This window comes from Amphibalanus amphitrite, unplaced genomic scaffold (genome assembly GCF_019059575.1).
Source record: "Amphibalanus amphitrite isolate SeventyFive unplaced genomic scaffold, NRLGWU_Aamphi_draft 001769F_arrow, whole genome shotgun sequence".
NCBI lineage: Eukaryota > Metazoa > Arthropoda > Thecostraca > Balanomorpha > Balanidae > Amphibalanus > Amphibalanus amphitrite.
The window spans coordinates 66,156-92,500 of NW_024883262.1; the positions used below are offsets into that span (position 1 = coordinate 66,156).

At 46.6% G+C, this 26,345-nt stretch overlaps 2 protein-coding genes and 1 long non-coding RNA gene across 4 annotated transcripts in view; 2 read left to right on the forward strand and 1 right to left on the reverse strand.

The window, feature by feature from the left end:
- The first annotated feature begins 1,541 nt into the window (after window positions 1-1,541).
- LOC122375076 lies at window positions 1,542-3,789 on the forward strand. Of its 2 annotated transcripts, XR_006255335.1 has the most exons (5): window positions 1,542-1,733; window positions 1,961-2,046; window positions 2,204-2,415; window positions 2,913-3,191; window positions 3,531-3,789. It is a non-coding gene; the product is annotated as an uncharacterized LOC122375076 (long non-coding RNA). The 2 variants fall into 2 exon arrangements; XR_006255334.1 differs by lacking the exon at window positions 1,542-1,733 and having other exon boundaries at window positions 1,903-2,046.
- Window positions 3,790-11,783: 7,994 nt separating this feature from the next.
- Window positions 11,784-20,475, forward strand: LOC122375075. Its single transcript, XM_043354232.1, has 5 exons — window positions 11,784-11,855; window positions 16,714-16,782; window positions 17,604-17,730; window positions 18,292-18,404; window positions 19,281-20,475. The coding sequence occupies exons 2-5, from the start codon at window positions 16,725-16,727 to the stop codon at window positions 19,469-19,471; spliced, it is 489 nt and encodes a 162-aa protein (XP_043210167.1). The 5' UTR covers window positions 11,784-11,855; window positions 16,714-16,724; the 3' UTR covers window positions 19,472-20,475.
- A 3,101-nt stretch (window positions 20,476-23,576) lies between these two features.
- LOC122375074 overlaps window positions 23,577-26,345 on the reverse strand; it is a 5,738-nt gene continuing 2,969 nt past the window's right edge. The window contains exons 3-4 of the mRNA XM_043354230.1: window positions 24,745-24,824; window positions 23,577-24,095 (exon numbers count right to left, since the gene is read on the reverse strand). Coding sequence (XP_043210165.1) covers window positions 23,902-24,095; window positions 24,745-24,824 — 274 coding nt within the window. The 3' untranslated portion in view covers window positions 23,577-23,901. The remainder of the gene's footprint in view (window positions 24,096-24,744; window positions 24,825-26,345) is intronic.

Here is a 26,345-nt window from a genome sequence, read left to right on the forward strand (position 1 = left end):
GGGCCGGGGCGGCGCGCCGCCCGCACTGCCAGCTCAGTGGGTACCCTCCACCTGCTTTGGTCAGCGGTGTCCGTGATTTTCTTGTCAGCGTTCAGCTGAATCTCCCCGAGGAGGGATGGGAATGCATGGATGCGGATCAAGTTGAGGGAATCACTGTTTAGAGTGAAAACGCAAGAACATTTAATTAATGCTTGCAGTGCATGTGCTGACCACCATTGTGGGTTGAAGATCATTAATAACTTTCACTGGCTACTGTCTGTTCAACAGCGACAGACGACAGTAGCCTATAGATCGCCGTCCCTCTGGGTCTCCCCGTCACTGTATGTTGTAAGCGATGGCCAGGTTTGCTAGCAGCACCTTCTACGCTCTTTATGGCGTCTTCTGTCGTGTTTTCGGGCACTTCGCTGGCTAATAAATTACTCATACGCTACTACAACTGCTGATTACGCTGCTAATAGCGTGCAGGTGGTCCTGCCACAAGTGGTGCTTACAAATAGTGCCTTTGTCTCGCAAATGAGTTATTATGTGCATGCAAAATATGCACTGCATAAGTTAATCTTAGCATTCATCCTAACTTTTAATACACTAAGCGCCGATTTATAAATCCATGTGCCCGAGATCTGGCGATCTGGATTAAAATGGCATCTGGATTACGCAATAATTTTTGTTTTAAGGACTTGTCAATTCTGGTTGCTGTTGCGAATCTCCAAAGGCATTGACCCGGAAGTCGAAACGAATTACGTTCAGGCTGCCCATCACCAAAGCGAAACATTTTAACTTTTTTTTTACTTTCTTCTCAGTCTCGACCCTACCCGACGTGACTGCGATCCGCCTCTGTTGTCGGACATCGGGTGGACCCACTCGTTCACAGCATCTGAGGCTGGGAAAACCCCAGCGAATGGCGGCAACAGCGGCGACAGGGGACCCGCCGACACTGCCAGAAGCACCATGGAAACAGACAGTCATTGGACGGGGAAGCGTCCATTCAGAAAATACGCTGTGGCGCCGGCCCGGAGACACTGTCCCAGGCTAGACTTGGAACAAGGTTTGGGAAACAAGGGAAATGGGGAAAACAAGGGAAACACACTGGGGAAACAAGGCCGGAGATATAGGGCCATCACATGGAGAAACGTGCTCGGGAAACACCTGCAGTCGGTGAGATGTTGGCTCAACCCTGCTGGAGAGCTCGAACATTCAGATTCTTCTTTATTCTAACCAATGCGATGTTTTGTACAGTTTGGGGACAGCTCCCCAAAACCGGAACAAAACAGATTTTCAGCACATTCTAGCTTCGCCACCTACTGCGGTCAGGCCATCAGAATACCGACCCACTGGACTGGAGCAGGTGTGGTGGACTGTCAGCTCACCGCCGCGCATGCCTGCCCGCTGCCATGGTCTGTGCCGTCTGAGACAGTCCAGACTGGGTAGCAGGCTCCGTGATTATCCCCTGATCTGGGCAGTTCTTTCTGGACTCTGAACCTCAGTAGCTTTGGTGGGTCTGTGGCCTCCACACCACTGCAGTTGGCATCCAGCGGAGCTGTCTGTGGCTGCGGGAGTGACCTGTCGTAGTGACTCAGAGAGTAACGAAGGTCGTGGTTCGTGGTGGTGGAGAAGACAAGATCTAACAGATTACAGAGGGACTCTGAATCTGGCAAAACACAGCTCGGACCTGACTGCACAAGAAGCGTGCTCACGCTGGGATGAACTCACTCGAACTTAGACAGCGTGCTATCGTAAGATTTTCGACAGACCTGAAATATTATTTTGTATGCGAACCTACAAGTTAACAGGAAATTGATAATTACTAATTAAAGCAGCCAATGCCTCTGACGAACGTTTGTCCTAGTTAGATTTTACATAAGTGTGACGTTGCTGGGACTTATTTACATCCTCATTCAGTTTTCTAACAAAAGTAAGGGCTATCAAATATGACGTCTCAATGTTTTCCCTTTGATTCCAGATTCAAGGTGTTGCTTTTGCTTTTTTCCTGATGCTTTGCGCAACCAACAATCTGTATAGGATGGCCCAGGGTCTCGACGATTTCAGGTGAGCTAGAATAAATTTCACCAAAAAGCCTTAGGTAAGCCACATATATTTGTTTTTAACTGCATATGTAAGCAGTAGACACGTAACGTAACAGCCTACAAAAGATGTTTTGTTACATGTAACCTGACTATAGAGCAACTTTTTCCTTTCGTTAAAGGAGAGAAACTGTCATGGAAGGCCGACTGCTCGTCGTGAGGAGAGATGCTGAAGCCCGAATTACATCAAATTTGAGACAGCTATCGCCTGCTTCTTACACAGACGAAGGGTCCAGTTCGGGCCAGAACGCTGCACAACAGCTGCCGCCGAACGCATCAAATAAGGCTGCTGGTTCTTCGAGAGTACCGAATACAAACAGAAACGACGATATCGGTCAGTTTTCATTGTGTTTTCTTTCACCCAGGCTGTGATCCTGGTCCGATCGTGTCACGTGAAGGTGGGAGGGTTGTTATTTCACCCCCTTGGCATTCGGGGCTCCTAGACCATGTTTTTTCTTACTTAAAGTAGTGTTGTGTTTTCTGTACCGTATGCTTTATAGAAGAAGTCGCAACGTTTTTTTTTTTTGGCGATGCGCGAATCGAATGAAACCTGTAGGAAACGTTCGGTGGTTTTTGACTGTGTTTTGAAATATTTGATTTCGGGATAGATGAAATGCTTTGTTCAATGTCATTTAGCAAAATAAACGCTCTTGACAGAATGTCAGCTTGCAAGAGCGTGTTTCGATCTGTGCCGATACCAGCCGAGGGCTGGACGTCCGACAGCCGTGGGCCAAAGGCTGCCAACCCCTGCGTATATGTGTCTCCTCGTGACCCATAGAGTGTGCTTTATTGCTATTTTTTTAAATAATAACTTATACCTTTCTTTATCAGATGAATCGCCCCGGAGGCGAAGGAGACGCAGCATCAACATTCACCAGTCACTCTTGCGGAACAACAAAGATAATCAGAAAGCACATGAGAGGCCAGAAATAACTCCTGAGGATACTGGCGTTACCGGAGAGCGAGACTCGGATTCGCAACAGACAGACACTCCACCGAGCATCTCCTCGAAGACGGCGAATGAGACAGGTCCGGTACCGCTGAAATTGGGGAACTCGTCAGAAGATCCTCCGAAGATTCTGGAGGCCATCACCAGTAGTGGTGATATCGGTATGTTTGATTTATTTTGGATTTATTTAGATATGGAACTTAGTGTTGTTACGGCTCCAATACGATTTTTTTTGTAAATTTTATGTATACCTAAATGTCCAATAAATATACTTTCCAGTCCTCAAACATCCTTGAAGATGTAACAATTTTCATCTTCAAGAAAGACGCAGACATGTAGACGACGTAAAACGTATCACAGTCACGCTTATGACTCATGTTATCGAATTATTGTTCCCTATTGATTCTAATATTTGCTGGATACTTAATTCAATGCCTCTTATAAATAATGCCAGGGTCAGTATCATTTTAGCACTCATCTTATGCATATTTGTTTTCCAGAAGCAGCTCCCGATGATCATGTTGACCCGGACCCGGAGTGGGAGATTCAGTACTCTGTCTGGGAAGAACAGCTGATTCGGGACTTGGAATACATCACACCTGATGCAGCCGACATATCGGCTAGTTCACCACACACTGCGTTATGATGAGCAGTAACTTTGAGTGAAGTGATTGGTGTAAACAGCTCAGTAACTGTGGCGCTACATATGATTATGGCTGGTAATGCATACAATGCCACAGTAAATGTTTTGATCTTACAAACAGGGGACCGCTGCTTGCTTGGAATAACGCTGGTTAGGTTTTGAATCATGTGCAATATTCGCTATTTATTAATACATCATCCATTGGTGCCCTGGTCATGTTTGCTATAACATCATAACCTTGGAGAAATTGTCATTTTACAGATCGAACAAAATTGTAGAAAAGCTCACGATTTGTAGGCGCAAGCGACATGCAAGTACGAGTATGTCACATTTAGATAAATCCAAGGGTGGCATACTTGGGTAGCACGAGGGGCCGTCACTACCATCATAGGATCGCTGGACAGGGCCTGTCGGCTCAGACACCATGCTGGTCGCTGTCTGGTCCATTTCCCTGTCGCCCCGCCATCCACACAAGCTAGCCAACAAATCCTGTCACGTGAGTGGTCGTCCGACGATCTCTGGCATCCACATCATCCACAACAGTCAGCACAAATCGTTCCAAAAAAGATTACCAACTCGCTGCCGGATGTTGTCCATGAGCTTTTCGACGACTCTTCGCGTGGGCCGCGGCGGCTGGGTGCGTCACGAGGCGGCAGTTCCCCGTCCGCCCGGATATGTCCGCCCGGCCGCCGCGCCGTGCCGCTCCCGCCCCTGTGCTTAGACTGTGCCGCCGCACACCGAGGTATCGTACGGCACCAGCAGCGCAGGACGGTGGCCGGTGCGCGTCCAGACACTACACGTGTAAGCTCGGGTGGAAATGAACGCTGAAAAATTATGAACCGTTTGCAATGTGATTGTTTTCCTATGCTCTTATGTATCTTACCATTCCTACTGCTAATGTTTGATGCGCCGTTTGAAGTTTTAATGGACTGTGTCAGCCCCTCGAGCTAGATTAGCTGACTATGAGTGAAGGAGTGAGCGGTGAAAGGTGATCGGAAGTTGTTAAAAATGAACTGCTACCTGTCGGAAGAATTAATTCAAAGCTGCTTCACGCTTTCGTCGTCCTCTAAGGACCGTTGACTCACGTTCTTCAGCGCTGCGGGGGTCTAATCGTAACGCATCAAAGCAGGGCGGGGCTTTCATACGCCCTCCATCACCACAGAAAACTGTTATCGTCGAAAGTTATCGTCGGAAACTGTTATCGTGGAAGTTAATCGTCAAAAAAAAAAAAAAACACCGAAAAACATACGCGTTCTGGCTGAGTACCTTCAAATAAGCAACAAACAACGTCTAGGGCCAATAATGCTCGAGCATGTTATTTTAACACTTAACCTGACATTATCATTGAATATGCCAATCACCTACATACTTGAATAATATCTTTGTTTTCTATTTTCTTTTAGAGAGCTTTCCTTTGTCGCTTTCCGTCTCTCTGCGACCACCCGTTCGGTAGTTATCTGGCTGGTTTCTGCTTGTTAGATAGGCCAGTGGGGCGTGGGCTCACTTGCCGTGCTTCTATCACCAGAACAGCGATGTCAGGTAGCTGCAGACCGAGTCATGATTGGTAAGGACCGCCGTCGGCGTCACGCAGGCGGAGAAACGCGTTGAAATAGCTGCGGGCAGGACCGGCCGTCGAGCATGATTCGTTGGGCGAGCGGGGCGAGCGCAGAACGTGATACACTTTGGCTTAGCAAAGAGAGCCCCTGTATCTCTCCCTCTCTCCCTCCATCCCTCCATCCCTCGCTCTCTCTCTCTCTCTCTCCCCTCTCTCTCTCTGTCTCCCTATCTCATTCACTCTCTTCACTGCATTGCCGCCTTTTATCCGGAGTGGCAAGATGACGTTACAAAACATTAACAGCGTCTTAAACACGATCCGGTACGGCAGATGACGCACCTTCATTTCATATAGTACACGTGCACTGTATGCTTTGTAACGCTGCCGGCTGTTAACAACAGTACTTGGTATCGGTAGGCATTGCTCACAGGATATGCTGTCAAAAACTCAAGTTAACATATTTGCCTGATCTCGAAAAATCTGACAAAACTTAAACTACAAATAGTTCTTACTCGACTGAATGGTATGATATGCTCTACTGGGGTCTCCAAACTTTGGTGCTTGTGTTGCATGCCATACTGCAGTCTCCGAGCTACTGTTGCATGTCCCACTGCACGCACCAATCTGCTATCGCAAGGTCTACTGCAGTCTCCGAGGTCTGGTGCTATTAGTACATGATTTGCTGCAGTCTCCGAGGTCCAAGGTAGGAGGTATGGTGTTACTGTTCCATGCTCTGATGCAGTCTCCAGGTTTCTGTGTTACTCTTATATGACTAGCAGCAGTCTAAGAGTTTTGTTGCGTTATCTCATCCATGGTACGGTCTAGGATGAAATAATACTGGATTGGTGTCTTAGCAGTTTTCGGCGACATTGAGCTCAGACTTCCCATCTAGCTTACCACTAACGATAATTCTCTCGCTAGGTGGCAGGCCTTATCCTAATGTCGCGGGTCCCTGCAGAGGCGGATCCAGCTCAGCTTTTTTTTGGGGGGGGGGGGGCAAACCATAACAATTTATCGATTCTTTCCATGCCTCGTCCATAGGCGTAATGTTAAAATTATGCCGTTTGGGGGGGGGGGCAAATGCCCATTTTGCCCCCCTGGATCCGCCACTGGGTCCCTGTGCTAATTTTCACGAGACACCAATCAAGTATTACCTCATCCATGGTACGGTGTTACTGTTACATGCCATACTGCAGTCTCCATGTTCTGGTGCTACTGTTACATGATTTATTGCAGTCTCGGAATTCTGGTGTCACCGTTGTTCTACTGCCGTCTCTGAGTCCTAGTGGTACCGTTGTATGCTCTACTGCAGTCTCCAAGTTCTGGTGCTACTGCTTTGTGCTCTACTGCAGTCTCCGAGTTCTGGTGGTACCGTTGTATGCTCCATTGCAGTCCCTGCGTTCTTGTGCTACTTTTATGTGTTCTACTGCAGTCTCCAAGTTCTGGTGTTACTGTTGTATGTTTTACTGCAGTCTCTGAGTTTTGGTGCTACTGTCAAAATCCTTACTGCAGTCTTCGGGTTCAGGTGCTACCATTATATGCTCTACTGTAGTCTCCAAGTTCTGGCGCTACTGTCGTATGTTCTACGGCAGTCTCCGAGTTTTGGTGCTGCTGTTGAATGAGCTACTGCAGTCTCCGTGTTTTGATTATTATTACAAGCCTTATTGCAGTCTCGGGTTGATGGTGCTACTGTTGTATATTCTACTGCAGTCTCCGTATTTTGATTTTTCTGTGCCTTACTGCAGTCTCCGGGTCCTGGTGCTACTGATGGATGTTCTACTGCAGTCTCCGAGGTCTGGTGCTACCATTATATGGTCTACTGTAGTCTCCAAGTTCTGGCGCTACTGTCGTATGTTCTACTGCAGTCTCCGAGTTTTGGTGCTACTGTTGTATGAGCTACTGCAGTCTCCGTGTTTGGTGTTATTGCTAGAATCCTTACTACAGTCTCCAGGTCCTGGTGCTACTTTTATGTGTTTTACTGCAGTCTCCGAGTTCTGGTGGCTACCTCGGCTGGTAACCACGTGTCAGTCCGTAATGGCCAGATCACTCGGCATGGTATGCGTTCTGAGTAATGTTCAATAAGTGATAGGTGTCATAGAATAAAGCACTGCTATAGCTTCTTCGCTTATTGTCATCTAAATCTGTTTCAAATACAGTTGTCCATAGTTCTTTCACTTTTTTTCTCTTGGCCATAAAACAGTTGCAAGGCGTTTAAAAAAAGAAAAAGGTGCAAACAGACCCAACATGTGCATTGCATGCCTAATATGCAGCTCTTAACTTCAAGCATTCGGGCACGCAGCATAAAACAAACGCAAGGGATGAAATTCGTCCATTTATTGAATACTTAACCGTATAGACCATATGTTATTCACAGACCAAATTCCGTGAAAAAAACACGATCCTCACGAAAAGCATTGTTAACACTTGAACACAACCCTCCGTTTATTCATCGTTCGGGGGGGGGGGGGTCATTTTCGACGACAGTCGTACGATGATGGTACTACGATGCATTAGAATCATTCGTGAGTTGCAATGGCCAATATTTCGAATCGCAATCGCAATCGTAGCTACAGTGTGAAATAACGAGTGACATTTTCTTTTATTCGGGTCACTGTTATCCATTCATCGAACGCCTATCAGCGATCTACTTTTTTGTATTGTTGTGAATGAATGCACGGTTGTATGATGCAAAATTGCAGCTATATAGATGACATACAAAGCGGAAAAATTAGTATATCTATTCAGCGTAAAACAAAGCCATCCTCACTACCAAAAATGTACGAAGGGTGGTTGCACAATGGTGGTTGTCCATGCAGCACTCCACCTGAGGCGTTACATATGCTGAGAGCCAGCCGGCAATCGCCCCTTATCCACCGGATCGCGTGTCGGCCGGTCGTAGAGCGCGGTGAACTCACTGGGCCATAGCTGATGCTCTGCACACTCAATAAAGCACACACACGCCGGGTTAGTCACGACCAGTGTAAAAACCCAGGAAAATCTCACCGCTATTCATGGACGGATGCGACCTATGATGCTACACCTGACAGAAAGATGAATGCACCGTTCACACCGCTCTATGCGTCACACCAGGCCGGCTCGTAACTTCTGCTTAACAGGAGTTACGACCTAGCAAATCACTAAGACGATTATGTGCTAATCATAACTGCAGTGCACATAACACAAAACACCCGAACCAAAACCAATGGGCCTATTTAGCGCATGCCATATTGCTGTACTAAATGGCATAGTGCCTATTTACCTGGCATTGCTTCCGGTAACGTTTGCTAAAATTTCGTTTGAATGAGACGAAAAGCTTATGTAATGAGGTGGTGTTTATCAAGATTAGCATGCTAACGTATGTACTATAGAAGCAATCCATGCTAATCGTATTACACACTATGATTAGCTCCTAGAACAACATTATTTTTTCATGCTTTTCAATGTCTGATACGAAAACAACACTAACATGACCAAAATAGTCTGCATTCAAATTTCGTTCGGATTTTTCAAGGTCATCTTCGTCTAACTATTGAATCGGAAATTTCTTTTGAATGAAAATAGCTATTTATGGACGACTGCGCCAAGGGGAAAATATAAAATCTTTTTATGTATAGAAAACATTTTTTGTTAACTTTTCAGTAAACACATTCATGCCCACATCAGAAGAATCATATCAAAATTACCTACTGCAATACCAGTGTCTTCCAAATCTGTTTAAGCATGCTGGACAGTGGATAATAAATTGAAGCATTTGTATATTTACAAATCAATGCTTTATGCAGACCTTGTGGAGCTCTATAAACAGCCAGTTTATAACAGCCAGTTTTTAGTGGTAAAAAATTAGCCGAACATTTCTTTATAAGCTGTATTTCATGAAAGCTAATCATAATTCTAATCATATGCGATAATAATGAAAATAATTATCAAATCGTTCAGTAGAAACTGGATGAAATAATTGCGCAATTACTTACTTTTAAACGATGCATGTTAAGAAAGATTTTTTTGCAACGATTGTCTGATTTCGAAAGTTTTTCTTTACAATATCATGCATAATAATTCGAATTGGTGATGGTTGTTACATAATAATATGGTTTTACCAGTATTATGTCGTTAACGGTTATGTAATATTTTTCGCCCTTTGGCGGCAAATTCTGATGGAATTTATAGCAAACACATGTCAATCCAAAGCGTCGTTTGTTGTGAGGCTTATCTGACCAACCTTTAAAGGAAGAAAAAGGCCTTATGCAATAGGTAGCGGTTATAGACATCTTATACGTCTTACAAGTCAGCAGCAATAAGCTATTTTTGGATCATATTTGCCTACTTTATAACATGGTCCACATCAACATTAGAGCTCTTGGGCGTTGCAGCCTTAAGTATGCACAAATATAACGAAAATTTAAGTGGAATGCATCTTAACCCTCGCCCGTATTGGTGTTTTTCCAGCCGCGAACGTATAAGGGGGGGGGTCCGTTGGATCCCCCCCTTGCCGTTTCGCCCCTGATCAAGCTAGAGCTTCGCGGAAAAAACGAGCGTGTTGCCCGTGACGAGAGGAAGCCGATGATACCCAATTTTAAGGTCCTAGGTCATTGGTTGACCTTGCAGGTCAGGTCAATGACCCCAAAGGCGGGAAAATCGGGACCTGTTAGAACGTCGTAAAGTGTGGCTGCTATGGGGTTTTTCGGGATGCAGATCACGAATATCATGTTAGTTTTGATCACCGATGATGTCTTCATGTATTTAGGCCAGGTCGGGTCAGGTCAGGTCAGGTCAACCAGTAAGGGTATTCGTAGTAGGTGGCAACCGCCTCTGACAGCTTCGTAACATGTTACGAAGGCATCAAAACTACTTCGTAAATGTTCATATGGTTGCTAAATTCGAATTCAGCTCCAAAAACTGGCCTAGAAACATGTAAAACTCGAAAAAGTAAACCGAGGTCACCAAAGGTCAATGACCTGACCTGACCTTCAGGTGACCTTGACACCCACCCTAATGCATGGGGGCAACATCATATCACATGTTTGAACGCTTGAAACCACGAAAAGACTGCAAACGCGCGGCTAATGCGAGCCGACATACGCCGAATCGCGATTCCAGCCAAACATGGTCTCGAAAAGTAGGTCACAGGTCAAAGGTCATTTGGGTCAGGGTCATGAAATTTTCAGGGTAGGTGTGAAATTGATGAACGCGAGGGTACTGAAAGTTTCGTCGCGATCGGCCGCTTTTTACGTGAGTTATTCGCGAAAAACCATGGGGGGGGTCCGTTCGACCCCCCCCCCCCCTATACGGGCGAGGGCTAAAGAAGATGCTTCACTAATATCAAGCATGTCTAAAATCAATCTGTGGTCCAGGCAGGCCATTTAGAGAATCCTATGTCAACCGCAGCCGTTATTCTTTGGTCAATTAATGCGCGTGTTAATGGAGAAATGATTATAATCCTTCACGACGGGCGAATTAGTAACTGGTTCGAGTGAACTATCAATGGTACAATTACGAAAGTAAAGATCAGTAACTTACCGTCGTTATACTCGTAATTTGTAACGATAGAGAATATCTGCTTGTCTTTTTTTAACGAAATCTGGAAGTGATTAGTAAATACACTGACGTTGAGTGTGACACTGCAGTAGCACAAAACGTTCAATTATACGCATTTCACGCACACCATTTTACGCGTCTTTGCACGGTTGATCTTACAGTAGGCGGGTTCGAAGGCTGGTCGGCAGACCGCGGTCGCGGTGCAGCACCGCTCCAAGTAACACGAGAGGAGCTACGTCGATCACTTCCGCGACAATACGAGTAACGTCCGCAGGCGCCGAGGACAGACGATGACTGGCCGCTGACCGCTGATCGCTGACCGCTGACCACTGGCCGCTGACCACTGAACTCGCCGTCCAGCTCAAAGATTGGTAAATGTCCACCGGTGAGCACAGGCACCGATCTTGAACCAGTATCTCGACTTTTTATTCTTCACATGTCTTCCTTTTTGGCCACAGACCAAACGTTCGATCTCTTGCTCGTGTTTCCAGGATTGTCAAATCCTCTGAAAGCCCAACACGAGTCGAGCTGTGTGAGTTTGGGAGCGGTACGCGCCCGCCCGGCCCGGCGGCCGATGCCACGTGCACTGAGCCCGCTGCAGACTGCCAGAGTCGATCCCGACTCTGAGCGGCGCGCTGGCCCCGCCCACTCCGCCGCCGCCAAACGCAAATCATCACGGGCGCAATCGTCATTCGATAATATAGCACCGAAAATATAGATTTTGGTGAGATTTTCTTGATGTCAATTGAATATATGGTATGTTCCTGAAACGATAGCTAGCTAACCTGCAAAATAAATGCGATTGTTTGCTGAGATATAAGGCCTCGGTGTCCGATTATGGGATCCGCGCCATGCGGTCGCGGTGCCCGAGTCTCAGCCTTCCGCCGGAGAAAACTTCGGAGCGCGGCTCGGTAAGAATGAAAATAGTGTGATCGGCAACGGCGTGGCCTAGTTTTTCGCCAAAATGTTGTGGCAAGAGTGAGTGCGAAATCGTGCCCGTATAAAGGCGGCCGGCGGTGCGGAGAGCAGCATCAGTGATCGGCAGCCTGCAGTGGAGTGCACACCTCTCCTTTGGATAACCCCAGCCACCGGGTAAGTGTGTGTGGCCCGGGGCTCGCCGGAGCCACCCAGCGCGGCCTACCACCCAACGGAGCTGTATAATTACCACAACAATTGATATTTGTGCCTGTCCTCAATATTGGTAAGCGATATTTCTCCACAAAGATAAAGGTCGAGGTTATTGCTATTTTTTATTTAATTGTACACATCCCTTTTCCGTACTGAGCACAGACTAATTAAAATTGTTAGGCACTGTGCACAAAGGTCATTTCTAAGCAGACAACACGGAACATATTTCTGTTCACTTAACTTCAGCAAAATAATGTTTTGCGGAAACGCCTGACTTGAGTATACAACAGAATTCTTTCGCTTAGTTTGTCTCTTGATATATTTTCCCAAAAATCTGATTGTTCAATACGCATTTAAATTTTCACACCACTTTTCAGTCAGTAAAAACTAAAATGAGTTATACTATAGTTTGAACTTTCAAGCTCACAACTTAGCGTTCATGATTAGCAAACAAACGATAAGGTGCCTCTCAACGTGTTTACAAAGCTCTCACAAAATCATCTTCCCGATAAATCTGCCGCAGTCTTGAATACCTAACTCATTTCATTTGGATTTTTATTTGCCTTCAATGTTCTCAACAAGTTCTCACCATAGTTCTCAACAAATTAGACATTATCATTGTAAGGACAGGATATTTGAAGTCCCTTTTTTCCGATCCCATCTCAATATCTGTTTCCCTTAGCCAAAATAGAAGGAAATGGTTTTGTTGTTTCGACAAGGACATACCTATAGGGATTAAATCGTATTCTGTATTCACCCAATTATAGATTTCATCTAGGCCCGCATGCAAAAATCGTTCTAAAGGCCTGGCTACACTATGCGTTTTCTTCGTGCGTTTTTTGCGTGTTTGCGTGTTTTGCGTGATATCGTTCTAGAAAAAAGAACGATATTACGTTTTTGTGATGTTTTTCACCTTAATTTTTTAGTTACATAAGAGTTATATTAGCTTTTGTATATAACCAAGGTAAAAATTATATTGTTTATAACTTTTTTCCTAGAACGATATTACGCAAAACACGCAAACCTGCAAAAACGCACGCAGAAAACGCATAGTGTAGCCAGGCCTTAAGACCATTTGTTCGTTTCATTGCAATTTTCCATTTGAGATGTTTTCGGAATCTGCCAAATATCATAGGATTGATCATTTTCATTAATCTTATCCAAAATGAAGCATTATATTTATCATGACTAATCGTTACCATGTAATTAAAAACATGATCCACGCTTTCTTGTTTGATTTCAATACTACGATTTTTCCCGTTTCGCACTTCACTTGATAATCTCCCCGCACACTCGAATTTAGTTATTTTCTCCACTGTCTATTCTCTTCGGCCTGAGTTTTATTCGTGTGTTTCCCTTTGAAAGAGGGGATTTCTTGTTGTGTTTTAGCTACAAAAACCACTTATCTAACTCCCACATCAGAAGCGCGTCTGCCTACCAAGCGCCGCAAGACGCAGCTAGATGTTCCAATTGGGGCGATCGAGTCATCTTGATTTCGCTACCGTTTCTGATCATCACGCTACCCGCTAGCTGTCGACGCTGTTCAGTTAAAAGTTCCCTTCACTGCCGCCTCACCAGTGACTCGTCAATCCGCTACTCTTCGCCGTGACTTTCCGAATGCTTTGTCAGCCTTTGAGAGCAGTTTTGCCGATTGCCGCAAGACATTCGTGCCCTTTATGCTTTCTCTGTGACCTGAACTCCATGGCCTTTGCTCCACTCCGTGGCAGCGCGCCTGTCCTGGCCGGGACGAGTCAGAGTCCGCTACCGAGATCAGGCCGGTGAGGCACGCTCTCCGCGGCTCGTCTCTGCCAGTCACTTAGCCAGCCGCCTTCCCGGGGAAGTCACGATCTGTAGCTGGCGGGCGCACAACCCGGAACGCTCCTCACGGCTCCCCCCCCCCCCCCAGAACGTCGGCGAACCGAGGAGGGCGGGGCACGAGTCGCCTCCCTGATAGTTTCTCCTCGGGAACGGTTCACGCCTTAGCTGCTTCAGTAACTATTCGTGCTCCCGCTAAAATGTGCTCGCTACGCACAGCGCACGGCGAATTAACTCGTGTGGATTTTGATTTTACACTCTTCCGACTTCAGAGGCTTTCTTTCAATGCTCAAGCATACCTTCCTTACGAAATTTGCCACCGCTTGACAAAATCAATTAATGTGTTGAGCTTTGATCATATCTAACTTCTTGTATCACAAAAAGATATGTGTGATCATTTCGCACCCGGGTCTGCCCATCAGCTGACTGGCGTTGGCGACTGTGGTCGGAGGGGGACCATTAGTGAGTCGCTGGCGCCACCTGTGCCACCAGCGGTGCCTCTCCTCGTACTACCCTCGTCCGGCACGTCGTTGGTGGCGCTGCCGCTGCTGGTGTTCGGACACCCACCCATCAGCTTAGTCCCGAGTCCAGAGGGATTTGAGCACCGGTTGTTGGAGACTGTGCCGCCATCAATGGTTTTAGCTCTTTTCACTCGAGTATCTCTAAAAGGAAGCTATGACGTAAAAGGGGACTACAACGGTTACGATCGCTGGAAAATAGGTATACAGCGAAGCATTTCCATAGGTAATCATTGACTATAGTCTTCTTAACCATAAAGGTATTTTGCTTGAAGTGAAGCTTCTTAGAAAAAAAAATATTCCAGCAAACCATCTCACCGAAAGTGAGATGGTTTGCTGGAATCGAGTCCAGCGAGTTATGACAAACGTAAATCAATTTAATTGCTTTTTCAATGCTGACTCCCTAGTCTCCCTTCCTTGGTGCGGTGGTGGCTCTACCTAGGCTGGGCTCTCCTCCAATCCAGCAGTGCCGCCATCTAGGCTTCTCTCGCTGAAGACGAGGGTGGTAGGTGTGGGACCCAGGAGGTAGCGACATCTACGTCAGATGCGCGCCTCCTCGCCGATGGCGCTGCTGCACTTTCTCTCGCAATCCAGACCGCAGCGTCACCTATTCGGAGAGCTCCCGACTGGCTTGGTCATGAAATGGCTCACCGCCAGGAGAAAGCATCAGCCTCAGCCAGACAGTAGTGACATCTACGTAACTGTACCGAAAAATGCTACGTGGTATGCTAGCTACGTGGGTCTGAGCTGAGCTTATCCCACCGAGTCTTAGGGCATTAGAAAACGAATGTGTGTGTCGCATGGCTTTCCTACCCGCGTTCTCAGTCGCTTGCTGTGACAAATACTCACACATACATCAAAATTATTCAGCTAAAACATCTTTCAACGACCGAAATCTATCGCGATTGCTGCAGTCAAAGCACGTCCCAACAAAATTTTTAAAAATAACCTTCACTGTTTTGTGTGAAAAAGAGGCTGCATTTTGCAATGCTTATAGCTGGTCATTGGCGCCTCATAGGCTGGCTACGAGTAAACTAATGGAATGTATTTAGGTATTTTACGGATACCTATATGGACGATATAAAATGACAAATTCGGTACCTTTGATTCTTTAATCGAAACTATAGTGCACTGAGACCTAGAAATGGTCGTAACTATAAGCACAAAACAAGCTCCAAGAACCGTAAACTTGTTTGACGGCTTTAGTTTTATTATTGTGAAAGAACGTTACAAATAATACCTATAGGTACCTAAATACTTTAATTTTCACATTCATTTTGCGACATTTTGTGCCCCGCATTTTGCGACTATATCAATGAAGTTGATCTGCTGATTTAACGAAAAAACTCACGCTTTCTAGCTTTCATCACAAGTGCTCATTAGTGGGGCCCATTCGGGAATTGGGCAGCGGGCCGGCCACCGCTCCGATCGGCCGGTAACCGCCCCATTGCTCGGCCATCCGGTGCGGCGCGCCGGCGCTCGGCGGCTTTCCACGGGAGGTGCACGTGTACCGGCCATCCCTCTCTGTCGGAGGCGGCGCTTTCACCGTCGGCCGGCAGCCGTGTTTCGTGGAAGGTGCGCCGATCGCCCCCGGCCCGGTGTGCCATGAGCGGCGGGTCGGAGAGGGGAGTTTCGCCACACCACCCCGGACCTGTCGGTGAATGCCGGAAGGCCGCAGGCGCGGAGAAACGGGAGAGATGCCGGCTCCTCCGGGCCGCCCACCGGTACATTTTCACCAATTACACTCAAAACTAATTTCATAGATAATATCCACCTGAGATCACAATAAGCAGAGCTCTGGAAAATGGCCGCAGACAGGGAACACATTTTTGAGTTATGGCTAAGGAATACTCAACAAAAATTCCTGACCTTAACGGTTTCTGAATAATCTTGTGACTTATGTGAAAAATGATTGTTGTACGAATAAAAGTCACGCAAGGCAGGATCTGTCTCGGTTTTTCACAATGATCGAAGTTACAGTACCTACCTAAAGTTAGGTTCATGCTATTCTCCAAATATCACGACTCTTGCGTTCTAATTCACTTGCTGATTAAAGAATGTGCGTTTTTCTTTTATAGTTAACGTAACACGAAGTTTGCAGCTTACCGATGACCTTTCGAATAAGTGTTCTTGGAATATAGATCTACTCCAAACTTTTCCACAAACACATGATTTCATTAGTGCATTGAAAGTCTGATAGCACGTGCTCGGCCACAGTTCGGCCATCGCATAATGGCCAAATTTTTTTGTCATGTCCTCTGTTTTGTTTTCTACAGCTCGATAATCCTTGTAGTAGTCAAAGCAGTTTCATTTAACTAACATAGGTATATCCGATGTGGTATGGCTTTACCACCGTTTATCGTTACAAAGGAATAACAGAGCTTTCAGCGTTATACGTCATGCATGTTTTGGGATGTTTCGTTATGTACCGTTTGGCGATTCACGTTTTATTGAGGCGGCATGATCTGACCGGTCATTGTTGATTTCAGGCCGAGCAGCCATGAACAAGTACATCCTCGCCGCCCTGATCTGCGCCAGCGTCGCTGTGGCTGCCTCCGGTGAGATGCTGTCTTGGACACCTTCACAAACGAACCAATGATTCCATAAGTATTTCGGGGAGTACTATTGAGCTAGGGATACAAGGAAACGTAAATGGCTCCCATCCAAAGTACCATAAATTTGCTTTGAACTCACGAATGTCTCATTTACCGTTTAGCTCCAGACTCTTTAGATTTACGACTCTGAAGTCTCGGCTACTTTAGTAACCCAGCTACCGCTCCCGGTTTCCTGGAAACAGTCTGATGAGCCCGCTCGTTTTCCCTGTCGCCGAACGGAGCGCATTCGTTCCGGCTGCTAGCGCCATGGCCGTGGCCGGCGTACTCAGTGGCCACCACAGCCGCCAGACGGCTGGCGGGCCGCGCCGTGCCAGACACCAGCGACCAGCCGCCGCGCGCCGCGGGAACGGACACAGCGTGCGGTCCGTCTGACCCACTAAGGACGAAACGCGGCGCGATTTTCACCTCTCAAATTTGAATAGACATCCGCATAGTTACTGAGATCGGGAAGCCATGTCGGTAACGAGAGGAATGGCGGGTGAGCTCGCATACGCGGCGTCCATGTTGCACATAGTAGGCAGTCCATATTGCATGCAGGGGCGGGGCAGAGGAGCCGCCGGTCGAGCTCTCCCACCAAGTGGTGCCCTCTGGCAGGAGCTCGGACCGAGGATCCGGGTCTGCGGCCGGGCCTGCGGTCTGGAACGAGGAGGGGCGGAGCTGGGAAGGCTGGGGCAGAGCGGGGAGGGTTGTTTACCCACCACCGGGCTGTCGGCTGTTAGTGCGCGCCTCGGGAACTGGGTTAACCGACTTCCCCGGCACCGCAGGAACCCTGCAGAAGCGGGACACCGAGTATGCGCTGAACGATGACGAGACCTACTACAACAACTACTACAACCACCAGAACCCGCGTCCGGTGCGGCGCAACAAGTCGCCGTTCGGCTGGCTGTCCAGGTGACGATGCGCCCCGCCCCGCTCCGAGCAGTTAGTTCCCTCAGCGTGCGCCGTGCGGCAGTGACCATGCACAATTTTCCGCCACGTCACAAATGACAGACCCAGCACTTCCTGAATCCCGTCGAGATTTTCATCAGTTCCGTTTCCTAAGCCCTTAAACACGTCTTAAGCTGTAGGTATCAAATGCATGCGTATTAGTCTTTTAGGCTTTCTGCTGTTACATCAAGCGCTTAGATATATGACTTAGACATATGACTTAGATAGGTAGATGGCTTACATAAAAACGTAATGTAGGATATCAGCCCATTACGCTACTGATGGATATGGCCAATCCTTGGTGTTGCAGTGCTGAATATGATTGTGGATATGATCTGTGTCTACCAACGTTCTAAGACTGTTCACTTACTGCCTCCAAAAAGCAGCGTGTGTCGTTCCATGAAACCAAATGAGCCGCATATTCACGCTTGCAGCTATCTTATTTGCCCATGCACGCAGTTGTGAGCCAATCGGAGCGACCCATCAGCCACTCGGCGCGCACTGACCGTATGGTGACCCCTGCAGGATCGTCAGCCGCGCTTCGGGCGGCTACGACACCGGCTACTCGGGCTACTCGGGCAGCTCGGGCGGATACGGCTACAGCTCGCACCCGCAGCAGGGCGGCGGCAAGGGCGACCGTGAGTAACGCCCGTCACCCGCGCACCGAACCCAGTGCGCGCGTCGGTCCGGACCCGGGCCGTCAATTTAGTCGTGGCGTAACATCCGCATTCCCTCGTCCGGCCACAATGACGTAAACTCGACAGAGACGAATAACATTCGTTTGTTGTCGGTGCATTTCATTCGAACTTGATCATATGTCTAAGCCGCTTTTGTGCGGATTAGGTCATCTTGCCTTCTTTCACTTTCATCACTCGGAGCTGGCCACATAGAAATAGCAGCATCCGGTGAAAGGTGGCCATGAGAGCGCCGACAACTAAACTATTCATCATTTCATTTTGGGTATGGGCTTCAATTGCCGATTGGAAATGTACCGTACTCCCGGAAAGAAACGCAATCGGAGAGTAGGTACTAGGAATTTCGTCGCGTAGCTCAGTTAGTAGCGCTGCGGGCTCCCACGATGGTGGGACCTCATATCGAGTATCCTATCGGGGGCTGAGGCGCTCGATATGTGACTGCTGACGTCTGCGGTCTGCGGTTGGAGGGAGCGGCCGCGCCCAGTTAGTCAGCAAGTGGGACGGACCGTGTCCGGCTACTTTGGCATACTAAACTTAGCCTCTATATGTTCCCATCACAGCCCGGAATTTCCCGATCGAGTGCCGGGTCAGCATTGCTCGCGTTGTAAACTCTGATGAACTCTTGTCGTTGCGTTGCTTCAGAAAAATCTAAATTGATAAAAATACATCGATTTTACAATTACGTGATGCGTATTCAGCTATCCTGCGGTCGCGTACTGGAGGCTGTCCCGTGTGTAAACGTATTGTGACCGGAGTGTGACCGAAATGTGACCGGAGCGTGACCAGAGTGTGACCGTGGTGTGACCCGTTTGCCGCCAGTCCTGGGGCCCCTGTTCCTGCTCGGTCTCGGCCTGCTGGCGGCGCTCGCCCTCGGCTCTCTGCTGGCCTTCCTGTTCACCCAGCTGAACGGCTCGGGCCGTGGTCTGGACACGGACGAGTGGGAGGTGGACCACTCGGTCTGGATGGACCAGCTGCAGAAGGACTTCGAGGACTCGTGGTCCGAGGAGTAGAGACTGTCTCCAGACGCCCTGCACCCCGGCCTGTCTCTCCCAAAATGCACGCCGCTGGACGATGCTGTGATTTCACAAGTTGTTAACTCGTTTCGTTTTTTTGTTTTTGTTCTGTTGTATATTACTACAGTGTTTTCATGTTGTTACTTGATGCTGTTGATTGTTGCTGGTGACTGCCAAATGTCTGTCATGAACTCCCAGTGCATGGGAGACGTAATTTTTGCCAATGCTTGTGTGCAATAATTGCTTCCCTTCTCATTCCACAAAATCTCGGTAAACAAAACTCTCGGTAAACTAAAAAGAACATAACTGTCATCTCTACACCAAAATATAGCAGGACGCATCAGCTGTTCTTTTTCCTTTTGATGCAATGTTGCATCGCAAAAGCAATGAACGCTTTTCCGTGCTCGCAAAATACTGTTACTTTCCACATCTACGTATCATTATTGCAAAGCCCTTTTTTCATTTTACTATTTATGTTTTCAGCAATAGCCGCACCTGATGCTCGTGCCTTTTCCATGATTCTTCCCTGCTTTCATTTTGTTCTTATTCTGCTTGATTATACAATTTCAACTACCTTTCCTCACTGCATTTACATCTAATCTTGTTTTCCCATTATCCTCTGCGAAACCCGCCCACGCCTTGCATTATTTTCTTTATGTTGTGAAGCTGCTCTTTGTTGTGATTAACACATGTTTTCTGTGTCCTTTTGTCCTGATATCTTACTTCAATGCAAACAAATTGGCTGATGCATTCGCTTGACTCTCCTACAGCAGCAGAAGACAAATGTACTATCTGAGAGTTATCTTAAATATTATTACCTACGTGCAGCTCATCTATGGATTTGTTACCTATCGTTATGCCACCTCATGCCACTTGACTTCGTTTTTACTATTGCTTTTCCGTGTTATCAACTCATCTGAGACATGTCTAGCTTTACATTGTACTTTTACGAAGCAATTTTGCGATTTTTGCCTTGCTCTGACAATACACATGTGCTTATATCTTGTTTATTCTGTTTAGTTCATAACAAATGATCTGATGATAATAATCTTTCATAATTGATCAACACGAGAATCAGTCACTGATTCATTCATGAATGGGAAGCCACAATCTCAACATTCGATACGCTGGGTAAACGCGTAAAGGTTCGAGAAATATAAATACGTAGGTATGTAGTCGTAAATCACCATCATTTAGCTTTAGGACGCCTAGATTACCAAGTTTACAACTTCTTACATTTATGTACCTTCACATCTCCGTCGCACACTTTGGTAGCACGGGTCTTCAATAATTGTCTTGCATACATACGTGCCTGTTCGTTAGCTTATCACATATTCAGTTTCTATGTTTTTAGGAAGTAGCGAACACACTATATAAGCAATTAACTGAACCACATTTTTTTAACCTTCCTACATTTGTTTCACGTGAGGTGTACCAACTTGCTAACGAATGTTCAAGTGCACCATAAGGAGCTCAACCGTAACTGTTATATGATTAAGTGCTCAAGCGAGGAACATGTTGAATATGATTAGATAAATAAAAGAAGAAAGAAAAAAAATCCAGAAAAATTCCTTTTCCAGAAAAATATATTTGAAAAAACGGTGAGCTTTCGGCCACTGGCCTTTGTCAAACCAACGTGATAACAATGTTAAAAGACGATCCTGGGAATAACTAATAAAGGCTAGTGGCCGAAAGCTTACAATTTTTTAAATATATTATTCGGCTTTTACATTTTTGATGTCGAGGAAAAGTTCAACTGCTTTTATTCATCTAATTATAATAACCTAACAGTTATGTCGTTTAGAAGTCTCCTTTCGGCCAAACTCCTCATAGTTGTCATTGGAATATTTTAATGGCGCCAGGATAACTATCAGAAACAAGAGCACTTTCAATGTCTGTATGGAGAAGCAGTGTTTAAATTTCCTATTTTCTATGAAGTGCCCAAAGGCAGGTGAGAGGCACAGCCTGCTGTCGAAAGGTCCGAATTCCGGCGACACGTGAAACTGCGTCCTCCATGCCGATGAGGCGTCTCCGCCGCCGCCGGCCTCACCGTCCGGTGGCAGGGCGAAACTAGCGGCCGAGATCGGGGTCGAGTTACTTCCTCCTGGCGTCGTTACGTCAGGCAGCCTCCGGCGGTTCCCGGCGGCGCGGCGGCGCCCAGCCGACAGGAGGCGGAACGGCGCAGCGGCCCAGCACGTGCACCCTCCTCTTCCCGCCGCCCCGCCAGAGTGGCGCAACAGTAGAAAGCGAAATGAAATTATGTTTGGTGAAACAAGCGGCGCATGTTTCTCTACCGGAGGGCAGGCGTCATGTCATGCATGTATTATACATTACCTAAAGCAAGCGTACAAATCGTATCTGGCTTGCACTGCAGAACTACAAATCAAAACAAGGACAATAGTAAACATTTTCGACGACATTGTACACAGTTTGGAGTAGGGGAGTAGGGATGTTATAGTCAGATACTACCTTTTCACCTTTTCAGATACTATCAGCTTGGGGTTTGTAATTTCAAGTTCTATTGTAATTTGGTTTGTAATTTCAAGTTCTATTGTAATTTGGTTGATTTTATTATAATCTGCAATATAATCTGCACGATATATTTTATGCCCCGATATGATATGTAAACTCTGGTGTTGAATGACCTTTCTCTAAATTTCCTCACTCGAGCAGAGCAGCGTAACACACCAGTATAACGCCTTTTGGGGCGACTAACGGAGCGAGCGAGAGGGTGGGCCTTGCACGTGCGAAATTGCGAGGGGGTACCTCCAACTGACTTGTGCACGGCACCCTACTAACTGGTCTCTAGCGATGTGCCAAATTTGGGCACAATCGGCCCAGCCGTTCTCGAGATCTGGAAGCGGCACCCTGCACGTGCGCACGTGCAAAATGGGTCCCAACTGACCTGTGCACGGCACCCTACTAACCGGTCCCTAACTGTGTACCAAATTTGAGCGCAATCGGTCGAGCCGTTCTCGAGATCTGGAAACGACCCCTGGCCCTGCACGTGCGCACGTGCAGCAGCGCCCCAACTCTGGCACATGTATATGCAGTGCCTAGTGGGTGCCTACCTACATGCCAACTTTCAGCGCAATCGGCCAAGTAGTTACCGAGATATTGCAACAATTACAAAAGTGACACCTCTTCGTTTTGCACGTGGCACGTGCATAAGGGGTCACCCACATGCATCGGGAATAGTCCAATACTTGGTAGAAGGAATGAAGCTACCCTACAAAAATTACCGCGTGTAAATCGGTCAAGTGGTTGCTGAGATATAAGCCTCGCAAAAGCGTGACCACGGCCGGCCGGCCGGCCGCTCATACTCAGAAATTTCCGTTAATCTAAGGAAAGACTACGCTCGCTTCGCTCGCTCCGTAACAACCAAATTATGTCGCACATACTACTGTTTTGCGCCATACCTAACCAGATAATTTGTTTGTCGGTTATAGGACATGTTTTCATTTTCAAACGTAGACATGAAAGGACCATTTAATGGGTCATATTGGTAGCATAGGCCCTATGCTCAGATAAGCTAACGCATTGCTGAGGTGTATTCCACCGGCGCGAGTGACTGTAGGGGGTAATTGGTAGCTTTTATGCCTTAAATACAAGTGTGGCCAGACCTAAATAAGCAAATCAAGCAAATCCTAAAAACATGTATCTGAAGTCGTTCTTTCGTTAAACGCTTCGAAATCGCCATGGCAATAAAACAGCCAATTTCATCGATTGAGTTGCACCACTCATAAAAAATATCACCCAGCAAGCAGCCTTTACAGGTTCATTATAAATTGTATATTTCAAAAATGGCCGATTTGAAACGGATAGATTCGCTCTGTCTGATCTGCTTTTTGAATGCCTTTCGTTTAGAAACGCTTTAGACATGGTCCCAGACCAGCATGAAATGCTACGAGTACGAAGGTGAAAGCTAATCGTGATGAGCTAACGGACATGACTGCTGCTCCCACATCCTTTTTTATAGAGAGCAAGTTATACATACTAAACACACTTTTATTTTGATCATGCATTTTATTTTCGTCACTTGTCAACTCACACATTCAGTAGAAATTATCCACAAAATAACCATTTTGATCAATAACAAGACGTCGAAAACGAAAGTTTAATACAGAAATAGCAGAGCAGCGGTCCTCATGCAGCTCCTCGGAGTGATGCCACACGAACATTATGGCTCTTCAGATACGCATCAAGCAATGTCACCTTCATTGAAGTGGCTAACAAATAACAGACCTCAATCGACGAGTATGACATGCTTGAAAACACCTCGACACACTCGGCGTAACACTGGATTGGAACCACAACAGCTCCTCGAAGGTTTTCGTGTCATTTGTGGTCTGTATACCTACAGTCAGCCAGTACCACGGTATTGAGCGTATAGCTGAAGTCGATCAAACGGGCCCGACGAGCCGACACTACTGCCAGAGGGTGGCGGCCCGCTCCAGGAGTCGCAGAGCCGTCTCCACATGCTCCTCACTGATGCCTCGCTCCTCTAACAGAGCTCGTTTCTTGGTGAGCGTGCTCAGCATCTGGATCATGTAGTCGACAGCGATGGCCACGGTCACGGCCACGCCGGCAAACGTCATCACCACGGCTGTCCTTGCCACGGCTGCAGGGTATAGCACACGTAGATCGACCGGTCAGCGTTATACAGATCGGGTGGCCGATCAGTACCATGCACACAGCGGTCGGACAGGGCACACGCAGGGCGACCGGTCAGTATTATACACAAACCGGCACTTATATACACAGATCGGCACGTCGGTATACCGTATCTAAGAGCGACCGGTCAGCACAGGCACTATGCTTTGAATGGCCGGTCGGGAGAGGCGCTGTGCCTCGAACGGCCAGCCAGCACAGACGTTCGCGACGCATAAAAGTGGCTAGTTGTTCGGCAGACGACAGAAACATTGCGTCTCATTTACATCACAATTATAACCACGGCTGGAAAAAAACATGCTTGCATTCTATATCCAATGTGTTGGTTACTGCCATTAATCCCTTTTTATTTTGCATTCGTAGATTAAAAAAAAACAACAACGATGGAATACGGCAACAAGCAAAGCTAAACAAACGTATAATGTATTGCTAATACTATTGGCAACTTGATTGGGTTGTTTTATTTACCCTGGAGGAGCAGAGAAAACGAGCATTACGAAATTCGTTTGCAATGTATATTTCTTAGCTCACGTAACTGCGATTATTTTGTGGATAAAAGACGCAAATACTTCAGATTCACCGAAATTAACTGATCGTACCTTCTTGAAGTCCAGCCTGGCGATAGAAGTCGTACAGCGAAGACAGACGTCCCGCTCGGAAGTCGAACAAGCTGTCCACCCTGAAAGGAATCGGAAGTTTCTCTCATTAGTGTCCTGAAGCAAAATGGAAAGTGTCGATGCTAATTTTAGATTATTAACAGAGTGTCGGTCTTCATAAAGATGAAGTGATAAAATCGAGCATTACTATAATTCATATTCTTCGAAATACATAGCGATTTCGGGGAAAACCGCCAGCGTGAGCACAGAACCATCGAAGCATAAATATTGATTGAAAATGATTTTTATAAGTCCGTCTTTTTAGAGTACCGAATAGAATTGCAATGGAATGTTGCATTTTATCGGCACACTAAAAAAACAATAGAATTGTTTATTGGCATGTACTTGCAAAACATTGAATAGGGAACATTGAAACATAGAATTGAATTGAACCTTGTTCTGATAGCTAAAGGTTTAAATGCATGGCTCACGAAAGGGTAATAGATTACCAGAAAAGGCCTATATCTTAGATAAAACGTTTGTGAGCATACTTTTAAAGTGTATATTACATGAAATGTTGATCGAGTAAACCACTTTCTGGGGACAACATTGATCAGAATTTCTCTCCGTACATGACTCATTGCAGTCAGTCAGAGTTGTTGATCCTAAAAATGGAATATTTATGACGCCATAATTTCGTAGCCTCGTGCTGTCACTTGTGACAACGGAACGCAGAAATGATGACTGTGATAACTTGTTCAAAATTAAGAGCAGAAAATATTATCGAGTTATTGCTTTAAAATCGTATGTCATGGAATTCATTTTTACGGGATTTTCACGCCGAAAATTCTGCAAAGTAAGAAATATACCAGTAGATAATGCTTAAAAGCTTACAATAAGAACGGTCAATCCATTGGAAGCTTGATAAAGCTTCGATCAGTATTTTTCGGGATAGGGTATTATTGTAAATAGGTATATTTTTTCAGCCGGAACCCTCCTCATAGAAAAGCTGTGACGAAACGGTCGTCCGCTTTCGCTTACCTTCCTGACACGCAGAGAGAAAGCGTGAGATGATTTGTCATGGGCACGCCGGGAAACAAATGGATATTTATGACGGCATAGTGTGAATGGGAGAGGACTAGGATCACGTGGTAGGAGCCTGGGCGGGAGAGGGGCGGCCGGGTCCTATGAGGGGGAGGGGTGGCGTCGAGAAGGCGGCAGATTCCGACGGAATTGAGACCCGGAATACCTACACATACGTGGCATGAGGGGTCCCATCATTAGTGTCGCCACGGGGGGCAAGCGGGGCAGCTTGCCCCCCCAACCTAGGACCGGGCACCCCCTGAGATCGATACAGATCCGATGAGATTTGGGAGTCGGGGAAAAATGGGGGTACCTTTCTGAGAATGGCTGTGAGGTCAGACTCTGTTGGAGCGTGCAGTTCAAACCAAAGTCAGAGTCACAGTTCCCAAAATCTTCAAGACTCCGACTCCAGACTCAGAAATGTCAATGCCATGATTCATGCCATGTTCCTAGTTGGTTCTTTATTACATTTTGTAGCTGATTTTCATAAGTTTTGGAGTGCTGACACATAATTTTCGTTC